At 36.2% G+C, this 19906-nt stretch overlaps 1 protein-coding gene and 1 pseudogene across 1 annotated transcript; one reads left to right on the top strand and one right to left on the bottom strand.

The window, feature by feature from the left end:
• The first annotated feature begins 300 nt into the window (after window positions 1-300).
• On the top strand, window positions 301-3418 carry LOC130844296 (olfactory receptor 13F1-like; annotated as a pseudogene).
• Window positions 3419-6884: 3466 nt separating this feature from the next.
• On the bottom strand, window positions 6885-7838 carry LOC130845820 (olfactory receptor 13D1-like). The gene has a single exon (XM_057723598.1). The coding sequence runs from the start codon at window positions 7836-7838 to the stop codon at window positions 6885-6887; it is 954 nt and encodes a 317-aa protein (XP_057579581.1).
• Window positions 7839-19906: the final 12068 nt, after the last annotated feature.

Below are 19906 nucleotides of genomic sequence, written 5' to 3' on the forward strand. Positions count from 1 at the left end.
AACTTTTTTTTTTTCTTTGCATTTAAAAAATTTTATTGAAATACATCTGATTTACAATGTTGTATAAGTTTCTGCTGTGTGGTAAAATGATTCACACACATTCTTTTTCATTGCTGTTTATTATAGGATATTGAATAGAGTTCCCTGAAGTATCTGTCAACTTTAAAATGAGAAGGTTGGGTTAGAAGTTGTGAGTCTATTCTGGCTCCAACATAAAGAGAGGGATTTGTTAGAAAATAATTAATCATCTTAGCTTGGAGTCAGAAATCATTTTAGAGAAAGAGAAAATATCTACATAAAATGACTTGGGGTACAGGAGGTGAGACTCTGACAAAAATCTCAGATAAGGATGAGGGAATGAGTGGGACTCCATCTGCATGAGGAAAGGAGAAAAGTTCATTGTGTTGTTTCTGAAAGAGGGCAAAAGAGTGGTGAAGAGAAAAGAGAAAGAGGATGGCAAGAGGGGAACCAGAACCAGAGCAAGAAAACTGGGTGCTGGGTGGGGAAAGCCCAATAGAGAAACCCTCAGTGGAAGTGGAGGTATATGCTGAGCAAAATGGACTTTAGAGACAGACATGTCTAACTTTTGCCTTTCTGGAAATAATCAGTAAACTCATTTTCACACATGGATTGGGGGTTGAAATTTTAATGAATCGTGAAAAAGTTGCTATGTTTTAAAACTCTGAGTCAATGTGGGCCAGCACTGGAGCAGCATACAGGCACTTATGGTCCTGGAAAACAGGGAGACCATGAAATCATAAACCCACTGTGATTCTCTGGAACATTAGAGAGGCCATGGAATTGGGGTTATGGAGGGAGAATTTAAAACACATTAATCTAGATCTCTGAGATCTGCACAAGATAGGAATTATCATATTCTTCGTATAGATTAGGAAAGCAAGTTTCCAAGAGCTCAAGTGATTTGCCAAATTTTCCATGCCAGTAAGTATCACGGTTGGATTTAGATCCCAAGTCTCACACTCTGAGGAGAGTGCTCTAATTCCCTATAGAAAATGACTGTTTGGAAAGCATTTCTACATCTTCTAAGAGCACAAGTGGTTATTATCTTTCCACATCTCACTCTACATCAAATATTTAAAGCTGAGAGCTAATCATTTTGTTTCTTAATTGAACTAGTTTCTTTAAGATCAGAGAGAAGTTTGCAGGTGTGTATAACAAGTTGAGAAGTCTTCAGGCTATTTTGTTGACACAGAGAACCAAAGTCAAAATGTACTTATTTAACACGTATCAAAAAGTTACCATGTTCAAGGCAGCCATGTGTAATTAAAAATGTTAAACACGAGTTACTACTTTGCCAGTATTGTCGGGAAGAAGCTTTTGACAAGCCTACAGTCCACTGCAGGGATAACAGGGATGTGCACATCTGGGTATAGTCAGTGTCATATTCTTGAGTAACAAAGTATGTACAAAGAGTGAAGCTGTACTTAAGACTTATGGCATAGAGTTTTGATAAAATTGGATAAAATATTCAAGAAATAAGATTAGAGCTGAGAAGGAAAGGTATTTCAGATAGATAAACTATGCATTAAAGACATAAAAATATACATTGGCATGGTAAGTATGAGGAACCACAAACTGGTTGTTGTTTTAGACCAGAGGGTGGAGGTGGAGTGTTCGTAGAGGTGGTTAGAGAAGCAGACAATGCTGAGAATGTGAGGTTTGTGTGATTTGTGATTGATTTTGTTTTAACTCTATCTTGTAGGACAGTGGGCTTTAAACGTCTCCATTTGTGAGATATATTGTAAATAATTTCATTTGGATTATGAATTACTTAACTTTGAAACTGTGATCATCTTTATAAGAAAATATTGGTTCAAGATTCTTCTATATTCAAAAATGCCTTCTTGAAGACAGATATCATGTGATATTATAGAGAATGGACTCTTGTCTATCTTCTATTTATATTCCTGTGTGTGTGGCATTTCCATATGTTTTATTACATAATTTGAATCTTTATGAAGTTCAACCAAATTCTTTCTTGTTGCAACTTTTACAAAAAAATGTTTCTTTGCCCAGAAACCTCCTCTAGTCCTTAACTTGATTGGATACAATGCATTTTTTGATTAAGCTAAGGCTCAAAATGTCTCACTGAGCAGCACCCCTGAAATAGGTTAGAATTTTTACTCTGTGTTTGCCTAGTACCGTGGGGGCATACTTATATCATGTTATTGTAGTTTTTAATTAATTTGTTTGTGTCTTGTATTTTATTGAATTGCCTGAGAGAAGAACTTGTGTAACTCAGCTCTAGGTCATCAGTGACTTATGGTATAGTCAATAAATGTTGAATGAATGAATGATTAATTAGTATGGTATGGCCAGGATAATAAACCTTTAAAAGTACCCCTAAAAAAAAGCCCTTGAAAGTTGGTAGAATGTAAATTTTTAGACATTTACAGTGTGTACTTTTATTCACTACTGCAGGTGAACAAGAAGGAATAAAATGGACAAGACAAATTGACAGTCATTTCTAATTTTACTTTCCTGGGATTTACTTACTACCCCAGAGTTGAAATCACCATATCTGTGCTGTGCTTGCTAACGTACTCCATCACTGTGCTGGGTAATATTATTCTGATCTCCGTTAGTGTCCTGGATTCTCACCTACACATACCCAGGTGCTTCTTCCTCAGCATCCTCTCCTTTCTGGACATCTGGTACACTTCTTCTGCCCTGACTCCAATGCTGGCTAACTTTGTTTCAGGGAAAAACACCACCTCATTCTCAGGCTGTGCCGCTCAGCTGTACTTCTCTCTGGCCATGGGCTCCACTGAGTGTGTGCTCCTGTCCGTGATGGCGTGTGACCGTATGTGGCCATCTGCAGCCCCCTGAGATACCCCATCATCATGAACAAGAGGGTTTATGTGCAGATTGCAGCTGTCTCCTGGGTGACAGGCTGCTTCACTGCCCTGGTGGAAACAGTGTCTGTGTTGCAGCTGTCTCTGTGTGGAAGTAGGGTCATCAGTCATTTCACATGTGAGATTCTGGCTGTCCTGACACTGGCTTGTGTAGACACTTCCAAGGTGCAGTTAATCATGCTGGTGATCAGCGTACTTCTTCTTCCTGTGCCGATGCTCCTCATTTGTATCTCTTATGCGTTCATCGTCTCCAGCATCCTAAGAATCAGCTCAGTGGATGGTCGAAGCAAAGGCTTTTCAACATGTGCAGCCCACCTGACTGTGGTGGTTTTGTTCTACAGGACAGCTCTCTCCATGTACCTGAAGCCCTCAGCAGTAGGTTCTCAGGAAACAGATACATTTATAGCTTTGGTATATGTTGAATTAACTGCCATGTTGAATCCTATCATTTGTTATTCATGGAACAAAGAGGTGAAAGTGGTGTGAAAAAAATGCTAGTTAGGTACCCTCTTTGTGCTCTTTTAATCTCTGGTACCAAGTAATATCTATAAACACCAAAGGATGTTTAGTGGTCAATATACATCTGAAGATTAATGAGGGTAAAAAGTAAAGTGTCTATTAATGGGGATAGAAACTCATTTTAAACATGATGTGTGATTTTCTGTCTCTTTTTTGACTAATCACTGAAAATCTAAGATAATATATTTTTTAAAAAGTTTTTATTGGGTGTATAATTGTTTTACAATGTAATTGGAGTCCAAAAAAGAAAAAAGTTGGCAAACTAATATTTAAAGAAATAGTGGATGGAAGTTTTCTAAGTTTGATGAAAGCAATAAATATACAGACACAAGAATCTCAGACACCAAAGGAATGAGAAACTGGAAGAAAGCCTCACCAAGGTTCATCATAATCAAGTTGCTTAAAATCAGAAGAGGAGCTACATTATATTCCTAAGAGAGAACTTTGTTCCTCTCCAGGGGTGACAAGACTTCCCCTTGTACAGTGCAAGTCGGAGATAATGAAGTAACAACATCATTAAAGTACTGAAAGAAAAAGTGTCACTATAGAATTCTATACCCAATGTACATACTTTTCAAAGTTCAGATTTTACCCTGCAACAGTCTTAGAATCAGCCCTGGTTCCTTTTTAGTGGAAAAGTTCATGTAGAAATCATGATCTGGAATTAGATGTGCAATTTCTATTAGCATATCACTGCTCCCAAGCCCTCTCAGTGGGCATATCTGGGGAATAATGTGCTTGTATATGCACATGTGTACATGTGTGTAGACACGCATTTACAAACATTTGCATCCATATTAATTTCTATATGTATATCTATCCAGCATCTATCTTTCTATATGTATATTACTCTATATATTGAAAGCTATGAGTTCACACTATTGCCAATTCGAATCCAATACCATAGGTTTTATTGTAGTTTTCCCCCTTTCCATGTGTGTAACTCCTCGGACAGTGAATGCCTGGCTCTCACTGTACCTCATATGTTTACTCATTATTTGTTTTATTCCCTGTGTATAACTGAACTCCCATTTTTTGAATTCACATTACTGTCTATCACTCCACTGTCCCCACACTAAACCCTTTTCTTCTTACAACATGATAATAGTCACAAGTGGAATTTTAATTTCAATATTTGTCCTTATAGTCAATAAATTTTAGTATAGGAAACTGCAAACAAAATGTACATGGTAACATTTCTATGATGTGACTGACAAGAGATTAGCCTCCAAAATTTAAAAACAGCTCAAGTGCTTAATATCATCAAAACAAACAACCCAATCAAAAAATGGGCAGAAGACCTAAATAGACATTTCTCCAAAGAAGACATACAGAGGGCCAAGAGACACATGAAAAGATGTTCAACATTGCTAATTATTAGAGAAATGTAAATCAGAACTACAAAAAGATGTCAACTCCCACCAATCAGAATGGCTATCATCAAAAAATCCATAATCAATAAATGCTAGAGAGGGTGTGGAAAGAAGGGAACCCTCCTCCACTGTTGGAGGGAATGTAAATTGGTGCAGCCACTATGGAGAACAGTATGGAGGTTCCTTAAGAAACTAAAAATAGAGCTACCATCTGATCATTCAATCCCATTCCCAGGCATATATCCTGGGAAAAACGTGGTCCGAAAGGATACGTGCACCCCATTGTTCATTGCAGCACTGTTTACAGTAGCCAAAACATGGAGGCAACCTAAATGCCCATTGACAGATGAATGGATAAAGAAGATGTGGTACATATAGACAATGGAATATTTCTCAGGCATTAAAAGGAATGATATAATGCCATTTGCAGCAACATGGATGGACCTAGAGATTGTTACACTGAGTGAAGTAAGTCAGACAGAGAAAGAGAAATATATGATATCACTTATATGTGGAACCTAAACAAAAAAACAAAAAGATGCAAATGAACTTATTTACAAAACAGAAATAGACGCACAGACTTAGAGAACAAACTTATGGTTACCGGGGGGAAGGGTATGGGGATAGTTAGGGAGTTTGGGATTGACATGTACACACTGCTATATTTAAAATGGATAACCAACAAAGACCTACTATATAGCACAGGGAACTCTGCTCAGTATTCTGTAACAACCTAATTGGGAAAAGAATTTGGAATAGAATAGATACATTCATATGTGTAACTGGAAAAAAATAAAGTACATTTTAGATAGCAGTTAAAGGTCATAAGATGAGATTAATTGTAGAACCATTGTCTTAATTACTCCAACCTCTCAAATTACATGTACATGCAAATGCTTATAACATGTGGGTGAAGAAGGGAAGTGCATCCTTATCTCCTTATTTTTTATTTTTCCTTTTTTATTGAAGTATAGTTGGTTTACAATATTAAATTAGTTTCAGGTGTACAACATAGTGATTCAATATTTTTATAGATCTACTCCATTTAAAGTTACACATAATAATGGATATATTTCCCTCTTCTGCATAATATATCCTGTTGCTTATTTGTTTTATACTTAGTAGCTTGTGTCTCTTAATCCCATACGCCTATCTTGCTCCTCCCCTCTTCCCTCTCTTCACTGGTGACCACTAGTTTGTTCTCTATACCTGTGAGTCGGTTTCTGTTTTGTTAGATACTTTCATTTTATTTTTTAGATTCCACATAAAAGTGATAACATAGAGTTTTTTTATTTCTCTGACTCATTTCACTAAGCATAATATGTTCTAGGTCCATGCATGTTGCTACAAATGGTAGAATTTCGTTCTTTTATTGTGGCTGAGTAATAATCTAATACACACACACACACACACACACACATACACATACAGCACATCTTCTTTATCCATTCATCTGTTGATGGACACAGGTTCCTTCCATATCTCAGCTATTATAAATAGTGCTTTTACTGTGTAAATTTTGGAAGGATTTTCAGAAGACATAACACTTAAATTGCCTTTAATTAAGTGGCTATGATGCCCCCATAGGAGAAATGTGATATGGGGATGAAGTGACTTTTTTATTTTCCTTAAGTGTGGAAGAACATGATATACTGGATAACTGCAAAGTGAATGCAGCATAGTGTGTGTAAAGGGCATGGGAGAAACATGGGGAGGGAAAGAAGAAGGAAAAATATGTACCAGAAAAATTAGGTTGGGGCCAGATCAAATCCCTGGGTAAAACAAAAACCAATAATACACAGAAAAAAAAACATAAATTCAAATCATTTTCTCAAAAAGAGGAGTGAAAAATACTTGTTAAGTGGACATATGCACTGCATTTTTGTGGAAAAGCTTAATTTAAATTTTTTTCTTGTTTCTAGAAGTTTATTCTCAATTCTTAGACTAGTTGTACCTACATTTTTGTTATCTCTGTAATAGATAAAGTTAGATTATTACCTTGAAATTTCTTTTGAACTCTTTAAGTTCTGTCATGTTCAATGTAACCTTTATTTCCTTTGTTGTGTTTATATTAAAAACCTTGCCTCCAATGTATGAGCTTATTTTGTGCATAAACTCAGAGTTGTAAGTTCATCTTCCTTTCCTCTAGAACCAGTTTAGCTCTCAGCTTTCTCATAGCTGCATGTACCTCCGTATTCCTCAGGCTGTAGATGATAGGATTGAGCATGGGTGTGACTACTCCATAGGAAAAGGCAATCAGTTTGTCAGAAGCAGAGTCTTTGGAATTTGGCTTCATAAAAATGAAGAGGATTGACCCATAAAACAGAGTCACCACTGTAATGTGGGCTGAGCAGGTGGAAAAAGCCTTTTTTCTTCCTCCAGCTGATTTGATTCTTAGGACAGTAGAAAGGATGAAAATGTAGGAGACACAAATCAACAGTAATGGAGCAAACAAAAATATCACATTGGCTAACATTATAGTAATCTCATTCAAAGAAATGTCTGTGCAAGCCAGCTTGACTAAAACCAATATTTCACAAACAAAATGATTGATGACATTTTTTCCACAAAAGGGCAACCGGATTGCAAGAATTGTTTCTGTCAATGAGTTGAGAAAGCCCAGTCCCCAGGAGAGAGCTGCCATCCGAATACAAAGTGCCTTGCTCATGATAATGGGGTATCTCAGAGGGATGCAGATGGCTAGGTAACGGTCATATGCCATCACTGCTAGGCGCACACACTCTGTGGACCCCATAGTGAAAGTGACAGACATCTGAACAACACATCTAGTGAAGGAGATGGTTTTTTTCTCTGATAGAAAGTGTATCAGCATTGTGGGGATGAAGGAGGATGTGTACCAAATGTCAAGGAAGGAAAGATTACCAAGGAAGAAGTACATAGGGGTGTGAAGGCGGGAATCCAGGAGAGTGAGGATGATCAAGGTGCTATTCCCCAGGAGGATCACCAGGTATATCAGCAAGCACATCACAAAAAGGATTTTTTCAGCTCTTGGATACTCAGAAAGTCCCACTAAAATGAACTCAGTGTCTGTCCAATTGATCCTTTCCATTTTAGTTTTTCATGCCTCGAGTAATCCAGAAGAGATGTAGGTTTAAGGAGTCTACCCAGTAGTATCATACGAAGTAAGAGATCATTGGAGGAAGGGCAACAAATGTGTCAGTATTAGCTGGAGTGGGTTCACAGCTATGAATTCAGCTTTTCAAATTCCTCTTCTAGCTCATAATTCAGGGGATAGAAGACACGCACTAATTACATTGGTAGTTTATGAACAGTACAAACTTCCGTATTCTATATCCTGAGATTGTGATGCACACGGTCTGAGTCAGGGAAAACTATTTGCATTTTAATAAACATGATTTTATTTTTGATTCAGTTGAACCACAGATTTACTTTGAATATCATTATTTTAGAAATAGCATGCTTCATCTCTTAAAAATATTGATTTATTTGATTTTATACCATGCCAGTCATTAATGGTAACATTGGTTTAGGGTTTTACAATTTATGAACATGCTCATTCATATTATAATACTTATTTTATCATAACTATAATTCTGAGGAAAATAATGCTCATAGAGTAATTACATTTAAAAAGTACTTTAAAACACAGTAAGTGAACAAACTTCTATTCAAATCTACATTTTCTGACTTAACATCCTCCTTTTTTTAACTGCATGGTTATTGCCCTTTTAATTATGCAAGTTATCTGAAGAGTGGGAATAAGGCATCTTTTAAAATGACGCTCTCCAGATGATTCTATTGTGCAGCTGAGGAAGAGAACCACCCCGCCAGTGAAGCGTTTCCTAATTTTAGTATACAGATGATTCACTTGGGAAATCTTTGTAAAAGATTCTCAATTAGTGGTCCTGAAGTGAGTCCTAAGATCTGAATTTAGTAACATGTTTCCAGATGGTGCTGATGCTGCTTGTCTACAAGCACATGAATAGCAAGGCCTTCTAGACCATCTCTCTCTGATACCATTGGAGAATGCCATTGGTGTTTCACTTCTGTGTAGGATTGTAATTGAATAGCAGACAATGCAAAACTAAACATTTTGGTGAGACTTTGAGGTGAGACTTCTGTGTAAGTGTATTGCAGTTAGTTTTGGGTTCTTCAGGTTTTAGAAATACAAACAACCAAATCACACACAAGAGTTTGCCTTTTATTTCCGTTCATATGAAAATCATTCCTCTTCCATTTGTTGAATTTGCAATTAGGCTCAATATTGTCCCAAAAGGAATTTGAGATTGACTCACGATTGAGTTGTGTACCATAGAGTATGGAGAAAATGATTTTAATTTGAAAAATTTAAAGAGTAGTTATTTGTAAATGACCTTCTCTATAATAAATAAGTAGAAGAGCATACTTTTGAAAACATCTCTTCATCCTCAAGATATTCTATGTAGATTGAAAAATATCCCTAGAGGGGGACTTCCCTGGTAATCCAGTGGCTAAGACTCTGCACTCCCAAAACAGAAGGGCTGACTTTGATTCCTGGTCAGAGAACTAGAACCTACATGCCTCAGCTAAGAGTTCACATGCCACAATTAAAAAAAAAAATATCCCGCATGCCGCAACTAAAGATCCTGCGCAGGGTAATGAAGATCCCATGAGCTGCAACTAAGACCCAATGCAGCCACCACCAACAACAAAAAATATATCCCTAGAGGAAAATAAATTGATCCAGTAGATGAGTTTCTACTTAGGATTTTCAAATAGTAGCTATGTTTTTTTTAGTATAGGATTTGCCATTTCTCTCTGTGATAGTCATTTGCCAACAGGTTATGCTGGCTTTCTATGAAAACTCCGGTTTACAATGATGAGACAATTCAATCAGCATAATTGAATGTTTACATCTCTATTGGCTATGAAAAGAGGACTCTCATCCAATTCAAGCTGCACCCTGCTTTGTAGGTATACGTTTCAAACAGGGTAGGGAAGATTGGGTAGGCCAGGATATATTTTTACTTGGTATTATGATTGGAATTTGATTGATTATAGGGGCACATATGAATCTACTCTTTCTCTGGGAATAAAATTCTGATAGAGGCTTTGAAGGAACTTCAGTCATCTGGGGTTTGTATGTACTGAAGTTTCAGGAGGGAAGATATGAATCAGATCGAATGCCCTCTCTTCTCTTTCCTAGGAACATTTTCTAAAACCTGATTCTTATTTGAAAGTTATTTATAGAAAATAATTATCATGTACATTTGGTATCCTAACAGTAGATAATTGCTGCAAAAAAATTTCACTTGCAAACTTTTTAAAGAGATACCACCAATCTGCTTTAATGCTTTCAAATGGGCGGGAAAAGGATAGTGGATAGTATGGAGGAAATTACTTTCATTACTCTTGCAATGCTAGCAAAGTATTTAAGAAGCAGTCAATAAGCACTCTGTTGAATTGCATTGTGCCTGAAATGTTTTCCCCATTTAACTTTCCCTTGAATGGATTCCCAGAATCTGGGAACAAGGGAAGGAATATTTTTAAGATTTTTTTGGTAGTTTCTAATAAAATCACTTTCCATGCTATCTGTATATTGTATAATTCCATTTTTACTCGATCTTTGGCATTAGTGGATATTTTTTAAAACAGTTTTTCTTCCTTGTTTAATGCCTGGAAAATTGTTAAATAATTACAGTACACTCATTTGATGGGCCATTATACACCTATTAATATGATATTTGTGATAAATTTGTACTACTTCCCCCAAAATGATACTTAAAAATGATTAAATGAAAACAGAAACAAAACAGTTAAAGTATTGTTTATAAAACCAAAATCTAAATCAAGATAACCTAGACAGAATGCAAAGACTGGAAAGAAATATCCAAGACATTAATGGTTATCTTAGAGACCTTTTTCTACTTTTCTGAATTACCCAAATTTCTAAAATATGTATGCATAAAGGAAAAATATATATAAAAAGAGAAAAATCACTGAAGTAGCTGTCCAGTTACTTTAGGAAGATCAACTCAGAGGAAAAAATGTTAAAACAATCTAAACAATACAGTGATTTTCTTAGGTATCTAGAGACTGCACATTGAGGCTGAGTTGTACTCGTGTGCCTTGTCCAGATATCCATAGGAACCCACTAGTTCTGGTAGACCTAGAACATTTATAATCCCTGCTCTCAAAATCTTCCAGGCTAACAGTGTTTATTGTTTTTTGGAGATAAACAGAGATAAAGATATTGAGTTCTTACCTTAATTGTATATTCTCAAAAGAGATTGCAGGTCATTGGTGCCTAGAACACAATTGTCATTAGACGATGAAATTCTTGTTTGTTAAGGCTCAGAACTGGCTTGGATCCTAACTGTCCTCTAATCTCTCTCACCCAACTTTTAGAAGATGTGATCGATCACTCTGTGGTTCATTGCTGTGGGACCTCATCCAGGCACTGCTTTAGTGTTGTAACAGCCCTAAGGAAAGCCCTAAAGGAAAGTCTGTCACTTTTTTATTCAAGTCAGAAGCTCTCTAGTTTTCTAAAAAGCCTCTAACTTTCGAGAATTTTTTTTGCTTTGTTTTACTGGCTTGACTACTTGAAGATGTAATATTGAAAGTACTAAGATTTGTCAGTGAACAACAGATACCATCTGTACTCTAAATTCTCACTATTAGAAATAATTCTGTTATCCTTTCCACTTCTTTTAAAAAGATCAGTGAAAACAATTGATATTTTGCAAAGATAAATGGATTTGCTAACTCTCAATTTATAGATTTTATAAACTCTAATCGTCAGGTAATATACCACAAGGAAAGATGTATTATTTTAGCTCACAAAGAGAAGAGTAACTGACAACATGTGAGGTCCTAGTCTGTGTTAGGTACTTCATATAATTTTTATCATTTGACATTCAGAATATTCCAGAAATTATTATGAATTTGTTTAACAATGAAGAAATTATTTTGAGATTTCAAAGGTAGGGAAAATTTTCAATATTTTATTGTTGGTAAATACCAGACTAAGATTTAAACCCTTATCTTTATGATTCCCAAGACCCCATTTTTACCACTATGTCACAATGTTTACTTATTTATAAATTTTTCAATAAAAACCACAACTTAACATCATACATTTATCTTTCATCAAGGACCCATATGATAAATATACACATAAAATATATATTTGCCTCTTTTGAAAACATTGAAGACATTACTTCTTGTCTCTATTATGTATTTTTTGTTTCTAGTCCTATTTTTACCATAAACACCTTTAATTAATGTATCCTCAAACACTTATTGAGCATTGTTTATGTGTGAATAATGTATAAACCAACAGGAGCTCTTTCTCCAAATACTTTTTAGTTAAGATTTTAGTGAACTTGATACTTCTTAATACACGAATACACTAACCATTAGCCTATTATTTATAATGCTCTGTTGCATTGCAAGCAACTTTCTTTTCCTCACTAGTCCCTTCCATGGTATACTTCGGGATTAAAAAAAAAAGAAAGTGGTTTCCTGGTCTTGGAGATGATGCCTGGGATTTTGTCTTTTTTCCCCTTGACACATATTTATTGATAAACATATATACACTTTTTCAAAATTCATGATCAATGGTCGCCTCTACTGGAAAGTTTTTATATTTATTGATAGGATGTTTTTCTTTTGAAATAATTTAAAGAAAAACTTCTCTCTTTTTCTTACCTTTGGATTGAGTTTCAAAGTCATTCACACCATTTCACTCTATTAAGTAACAAAAAAATTCCCAAGGATTTGAATTTCATTTGCATTTTTCAAATAAGACCAGAAGATTTTCAAGTGTAAAGGCAGTTGCTCCTTCCCAAAAAGAAATGTGAGAAAGAACAGCCACAATCAGGCAATTTGTCTGTCCATGAATATTCTTAAGAGGCATGTGGAAAATAAAACATATTATAAAAAAGATCAACAATACAACTCTAGTTTTCCATGATCTGTCCTAAAGTTATCACTTACTCAAGAGACTCAGCTTCTTTTGGAAGCTAATTTAGCACTTATTTTTTTATAAACTTCTTCAGTCCCTAAGGTTGTGAGTGAGAAACTTAGGATTCTCTAGAGAGAAAGTTCCCTGCTTCTGCTTTTTTCAAAAACCCAATTATCCAGACTTAACAAAAACCTTCCCCAACCATACATTTCTTGGAATATTCCTCAAAATGTCTGTTCAATGGTCTCAACATATTTTGGTACTTAAATCAGAATGTCTAAAAGTTCTCAAAAAAGTTAAATGTTTCCCAATAATTTGTTTTTCATTTTATTCCACAAATAATACTAGGTCAATTCTAATAAAATCCAAAATATGTCACTTTACCTCTTTAAACTATTTTTATCATTCACATTTTTGTTAATTCTCAATCACACACAAATGATTTTTCTTTATACCAGTATAACTGTAGTGTAGATAATTAGCACTTGCCATTTTAAGTCAATAATTTCCTGTGACTTTTCAGTCTTTATAACATTCCTTTTTAATATTTGAACGATAAGCTAACCTTTAATTTCAACATTGTTGGATAGTTTAATTCATTTTTCATATTTTGTGATTTTGTTATAATGACCATTGATATGTATATATCAGGCAATCTCATCTGCTTTTCCTTCCACTGGAAATAACTTAATGTTGATCTCTAGTGATGGGATTATAGATTGGGAAGATATGAATTTAGAGAATTCTTAGTATATATGCAATGCTGTTTTTCCAAAACTTAACATTTTATTACCCTGCTACTGTGGGATTTGCACAGACCATTTTTTGTATATTTTCTAGAACCAAAGAAGGTGTTTATTCTTTTCTGTGTGTAGAAAACATTACTTTGTTTTATTTTTTATTCCTCTATTTGCTGGTTAGATTGACTATTTCCTCTATGTTTATTTATTCCTTATATTTTCCATATTATAATGCATCTACACACATTGCCTAACTCTTGCTATTTTGAGTTTTCCTCTTAATTTGTATGGACTCTTAATTGATTAATACTTTTCAAATTTTCTGCAAATACTTTTCCAATTTGTGGTTTCCTTCTTATTTTTGATGTGCTATTTAAATTTTCATTAAGATTTTCATATTATTGTGAAAAATATGAATGAATTTTTCTTCTGTGGTTTTATTTGGTTTTGTTTCATCCATATGATTTAACTATGTTGTTTTATGTCTAATGCATGGAACAGATTGATATTTTCAATTATTAACTAATTTATTCCAAAATACTTTATTAAAAATGTCATGCTCTTTTCCAATTACTCATTCAAAGTATTTTTTGAGCACCTGTTATGGGGTAGGCACTATGGTCAACACTGGGATGATTTTGGACATAGTTGATAGAAAAATACAGTTTAAAAAATTTTTAAGATAAACATGGGAGAGAAAAGATGGCGGTGAAGTAGAGGGACGTGGAGTGCATCCCTCTCCACAGATGCATTGGGAATGCACGGAAGGACGCAGTCATTCCCACAGAGAACCAGCTGAACACCAGCAGACGGCCTCGGACACCAGAAAGGACTGCGGGGAGCCCGACATAGCCAGTAGGGAGGCATCTACGAGGGCTCAAAGAGGGTGAAGCAGTGGAGCTGTGGCAGACGGGAGGGAGTAAGAAACATACGGAGGGTATGCAGCACAGATCAGCGTTCCCGGACCGAGACATCGATCCGCGGCTGAACGGAGGGTCCAGGAGCGGGATCGTGGGAACCAGAGAGCTGGTTCAGGGGGAGAAACATTGTTGCCGGTAGGGTGACGGACCGAGAGGACAGGAGGGAGGAGGTCCGCGGAGAGTAGTGCCAGACCCTGAGAGCTGCCCAGCTGCCCGGCCATGATGGAGGCTGGAGGCTGCAGGCTCACGGGCGGGGGGGAGGAGCCGCGCCCATAGCCTCTCTCTCTCTTCCGGGCCTCTGCAACAGGCATTGGAGAGACGCCCTGAGGGCCACCTAAGGCGCTCGGGGATAACAAGCACCCTCAGGTGCTCGGGCGGGGCTAGATTAAAACCCCTTGCAACGCCAGCAGCAGGGAGGCTACCAAGAGAAAAAAAAAAAACAAAACAACAGCAACAATAAAAAAAAAACCTGAGAGAGGCCCAGCTCTAAGACTTTCTGTTTACGCCTGAGCCACCAGCATCCCTCTGCAACAGGCACCTCCAAGCCCGACTGAAACAATAGTGCGCCACTGCTCACTCATTCCCAGGAGAAGGAGCCACTATTGTACCCTCTCCCTCCCCACACACCAACGCTTACAGACGAACAATAAAGGAACCTCTGCTGGTCACAGAATAATGCAAAAAAACCCAAGGCAAGGAGAAGGACACTTACAGCTGAGACGCTAAGGAAACAGAAATAGTAGTATCAATACCTATTGAACTGATCCATTCTGGGATCAGTTCTGGACTTTTTTTTTTTTTTTCTTTTTCTCTCTTTTTTTTTTTTTCTTTATTAAATACAATCTTAGCCCTAAGGGATCTATAAGTTTTATAACATAATTTTTTAATGATATTTTTTATTCTTTTTTTTTTTTGCCTTTTTATATACTTCTATATCTAGCTAAGTTTTTGGTAGTACGGACAATATATCTCTCATGCTTTCCTTTCATCCCTATCTTTTATACATTTCTATTCCTTTCTTTTTATTTGCATATTTCCAACCACAGTACACTCTTCTGTTCCCCTTTTTTCCAGCCTTTTTAAGTTTATTTTATCTTAACATACTTATAAGCAACACTATCGGTCTGCTCAGACTCCTTGCTCTATTCTCCAGATGACGCACTGCCTTGGTATTTAATATTAGGCTTTTGTCTTTATCTTAGTTCTTAGTACAGTTGTCTAATTTCATTCTGAGAATCTCCATTCTCTCTGGTGGTACTCTGGCTCTTTTCTATATTTGATCCTAGCTTACAAAATCTCCCTGGATTGATGTCTGTATGTGTAGGGTGTTATTTGTTTGTTTGTTTGCTTTTGCTTTTGTCTCTGATTTGTTCTGTTTCAGTTGTCAATTTCTGTTGGGTTTCTCTTTGAATATCTGATAGCACACTGGGGTTCTGTCAGGTCTTTCTAGAGCCTTATGTCCTAAAGGATTCAGTAATTGTGTGTCTTATACATGTATGTGTTTCCTAGACTTAATATTCATTTAATCCAATTCTTGGACATTAGTCTGAGGCTTGGACATTCTTCTATAAACACCTCTATTGCCAGGACAAGCAACCCCAAAAGTTTGGAAAACCATGAGGAAACAAAGAAACCCCATGCAGGCAAAGGAGCAGGAAAAAAACCCACAAGACCAAATAAATGAGGAGGAAATAGGAAAAATGCCTGAAAAAGAATTTAGAGTAATGATAGTAAAAATGATGCAAAATCTCGATAACAAAATAAAGTACAAGAAACAGTTCATAAGAACTCAGAAAAACAAACAGCAATGGATAACAAAATAACTGAAATTAAAAATACTCTAGATGCTATAACCAGCAGAATGACTGAGGCAGAGGAACGAATAAGTGAGTTGGAAGATAGAATGGGGGAAATAAACGCCACAGAGAAGGAAAAAGAAAAAAGAATAAAAAGATTAGAAGACACTCTCAGAGACCTCAGTGATAACATTAAGCGTACCAACATTCGAATTATAGGCATCCCAGAAGAAGAAGAAAACAAGAAAGGGTCTGAGAAAATATTTGAAGAGGTTCTAGTGGAAAACTTCCCCAACATGGGAAAGGAAATAATGAACCAAGTCCAAGAAGCACAGAGAGTCCCATACAGAATAAAGCCAAGAAGAAATACAACAAGGCACATATTAATCAAACTAACGACAATTAAACACAAAGAAAAAATATTAAAAGCAGCAAGAGAAAAGCAGCAAATAACATATAAGGGAAAACCCATAAGGATAAGAGCTGACCTTTCTACAGAAACTCTGCAGGCCCGAAGGGAATGGCAGGATATACTGAAAGTCCTGAAAGAGAGACACCTACAGCCAAGAATACTCTACCCAGCAAGAATCTCATTCAGATTTGAGGGAGAAATCAAAAGCTTTCCAGACAAGCAAAAGTTAAGAGAATTCAGCACCACCAAACCAGCCTTACAACAAGTGCTAAAGGAACTTCTCTAAGTAGGAAACACAAGAAAAGGAAAACACCTACAAATACAAACCCAAAACAATGAAGAAAATGGTAATTGGAACACACATGCCAATAATCACTTTAAATGTAAATGGATGGAATGCTCCAACCAAAAGACACAGACTGGCTGAATGGATACAAAAACAAGACCCTTCTATATGCTGCCTTCAAGAAACCCACTTCAGACCAAGGGATACATATAGACTGAAAGTAAAGGGATGGAAAAAGATATTCCATGCAAATGGAAGTCAAAAGAAAGGTGGAGTAGCAATACTCATATCAGACAAATTAGAGTTGAATGTAAAGACTATTACAAGAGACAAGGAAGGACACTACCTAATGATCAAGGGATCCATTCAAGAAGAACATATCACAATGGTAAATATCTATGCCCCCAATATAGGAGCACCTCAATACATAAGGCAAATGCTAACAGCCATAAAAGGGGACATCGACAGTCACACAATAATAGTGGGAGACTTGAACACCCCACTTACATCAATGGACAGATCAACCAAACAGAAAATAAATAAAGACACACAAGCTTTAAATGACACATTAGACCATCTCGACTTAATTGATATTTATAGGACATTCCATACAAAAACAACAGACTACACTTTCTTCTCAAGTGCACACGGAACATTCTCCAGGATAGATCACATCTTGGGTCACAAATCAAACCTCGGCAAATTCAAGAAAACTGAAATCATATCAAGCATCTTCTCAGACCACAACGCCGTGAGACTAGATATCAATTACAGGAAAAAAACTGCAAAAAAGACAAACACATGGAGGCTAAACAATTCACTCTTAAACAACCAAGGAATCACTACAGAAATCAAAGAGGAAATCAAAAAATATCTAGAAACAAATGACAATGAAAACACAACAACCCAAAACCTATGGGACGCAGCAAAAGCAGTTCTAAGAGCGAAGTTTATAGCAATACAGGCCTACCTTAAGAAACAAGAAAATGATCGAATAAACAACCTAAACTTACACCTCAAACAACTAGAGAAAGAAGAACAAAGAAACCCCAAAGTGAGCAGAAGGAAAGAAATCGTAAAGATCAGAGCAGAAATAAATGAAAAAGAAAGGAAAGAAACCATAAGAAAAATAAATAAAACTAAAAGCTGGTTCTTTGAGAAGATTGACAAAATTGATAAACCATTAGCCAGACTCATCAAGAAAAAAAGGGAGAAGATGCAAATCAACAGAATTAGAAATGAAAAAGGAGAAGTCACAACGGACACCTCAGAAATACAAAAGATCATGAGAGACTACTACAAGCAACTGTATGCCAATCAATTGGATAACCTGGAAGAAATGGATACATTCTTAGAAAAATACAATCTTCCAAGACTGAACCAGGAAGAAATAGAAACCATGAACAGACCAATCACAAGTACAGAAATTGAGGCAGTGATTAAAAATCTCCCAACACACAAAAGCCCAGGACCAGATGGGTTCACAGGTGAATTCTTTCAAACATTTCGAGAAGAGTTAACACCTATCCTTCTCAAACTCTTCCAAAATAGTGCAGAAGGTGGAACATTCTCAGACTCATTCTACGAGGCCACCATCACCCTAATACCAAAACCAGGCAAAGATGTCACACACAAAAAAATTACAGACCAATATCACTGATGAATATAGATGCAAAAATCCTCAACAAAATACTAGCTAACAGACTCCAACAGCACATTAAAAAAATCATACACCATGATCAAGTGGGGTTTATCCCTGGGATGCAAGGATTCTTTAATATACGCAAATCAATCAACATGATACATCATATCAACAACCTGAAGGATAAAAACCATATGATCATTTCAATAGATGCAGAAAAAGCTTTTGACAAAGTTCAACATCTATTTCTGATAAATGCTCTCCAGAAAATGGGCATAGAGGGAAATTACCTCAACATAATAAAAGCCATATATGAAAAACCAAAAGCCAACATCATTTTCAATGGGGAAAAACTGAAAGAATTCCCTCTAAGAACAGGAACAAGACAAGGGTGTCCACTCTCACCACTATTATTCAACATAGTTTTGGAAGTTTTAGCCACAGCAATCAGAGAAGAAAAAGAAATCAAAGGAATCCAAATTGGAAAAGAAGTAAAATTGTCATTCTTTGCAGATGACATGATATTATATATAGAAAACCGTAAAGACTCTACCAGAAAACTGCTAACACTAATTGATGAGTTTAGTAAAGTAGCAGGATACAAAATTAATGCACAGAAATCTCTTGCATTCCTATACACTGATAACGGAAGAGCAGAAAGAGAAATTAAGGAAACTCTCCCATTCACCATTGCAACAAAAAGAATAAAATACCTAGGAATAAACCTGCCTAAGGAGGCACAAGATCTGTATGCAGAAAACTTTAAGACATTGATGAAAGAAATCAAAGACGACACAAATAGATGGAGAGAGATACCATGTTCCTGGATTGGAAGAATCAACATCGTGAAAATGACTGTACTACCCAAAGCAATTTACACATTCAATGCAATCCCGATCAAATTACCAATGGCATTTTTCACAGAACTAGAGCAAGAAATCTTACGATTTGTATGGAAATGCAAAAGACCCCGAATAGCCCAAGCAATCTTGAGAAGGAAAAATGGAGTTGGTGGAATCAGGCTTCCTGACTTCAAACTATACTACAAGGCCATAGTGATCAAGACAGTATGGTACTGGCACAAAAATAGAAAGGATGTCAATGGAATAGAATAGAGAACTCAGAAGTAAGCCCAAACACATATGGGCACCTTATCTTTGACAAAGGAGGCACGAGTATACAATGGAAAAAAGACAGCCTCTTCAATAAGTGGTGCTGGGAAAATTGGACAGCAACATGTAAAAGAATGAACTTAGAACACTTCCTAACACCATACACAAAAATAAACTCCAAATGGATTAAAGACCTACATGTAAGGCCAGACACTATAAAACTCCTCGAGGAAAACATAGGCAGAACACTCTATGACATACATCAAAGCAAGATCCTTTTGGACCCACCTCCTAGAATCATGG

The sequence above is a fragment of the Hippopotamus amphibius genome, chromosome 2 (assembly GCF_030028045.1).
Source record: "Hippopotamus amphibius kiboko isolate mHipAmp2 chromosome 2, mHipAmp2.hap2, whole genome shotgun sequence".
Taxonomy (NCBI): domain Eukaryota; kingdom Metazoa; phylum Chordata; class Mammalia; order Artiodactyla; family Hippopotamidae; genus Hippopotamus; species Hippopotamus amphibius.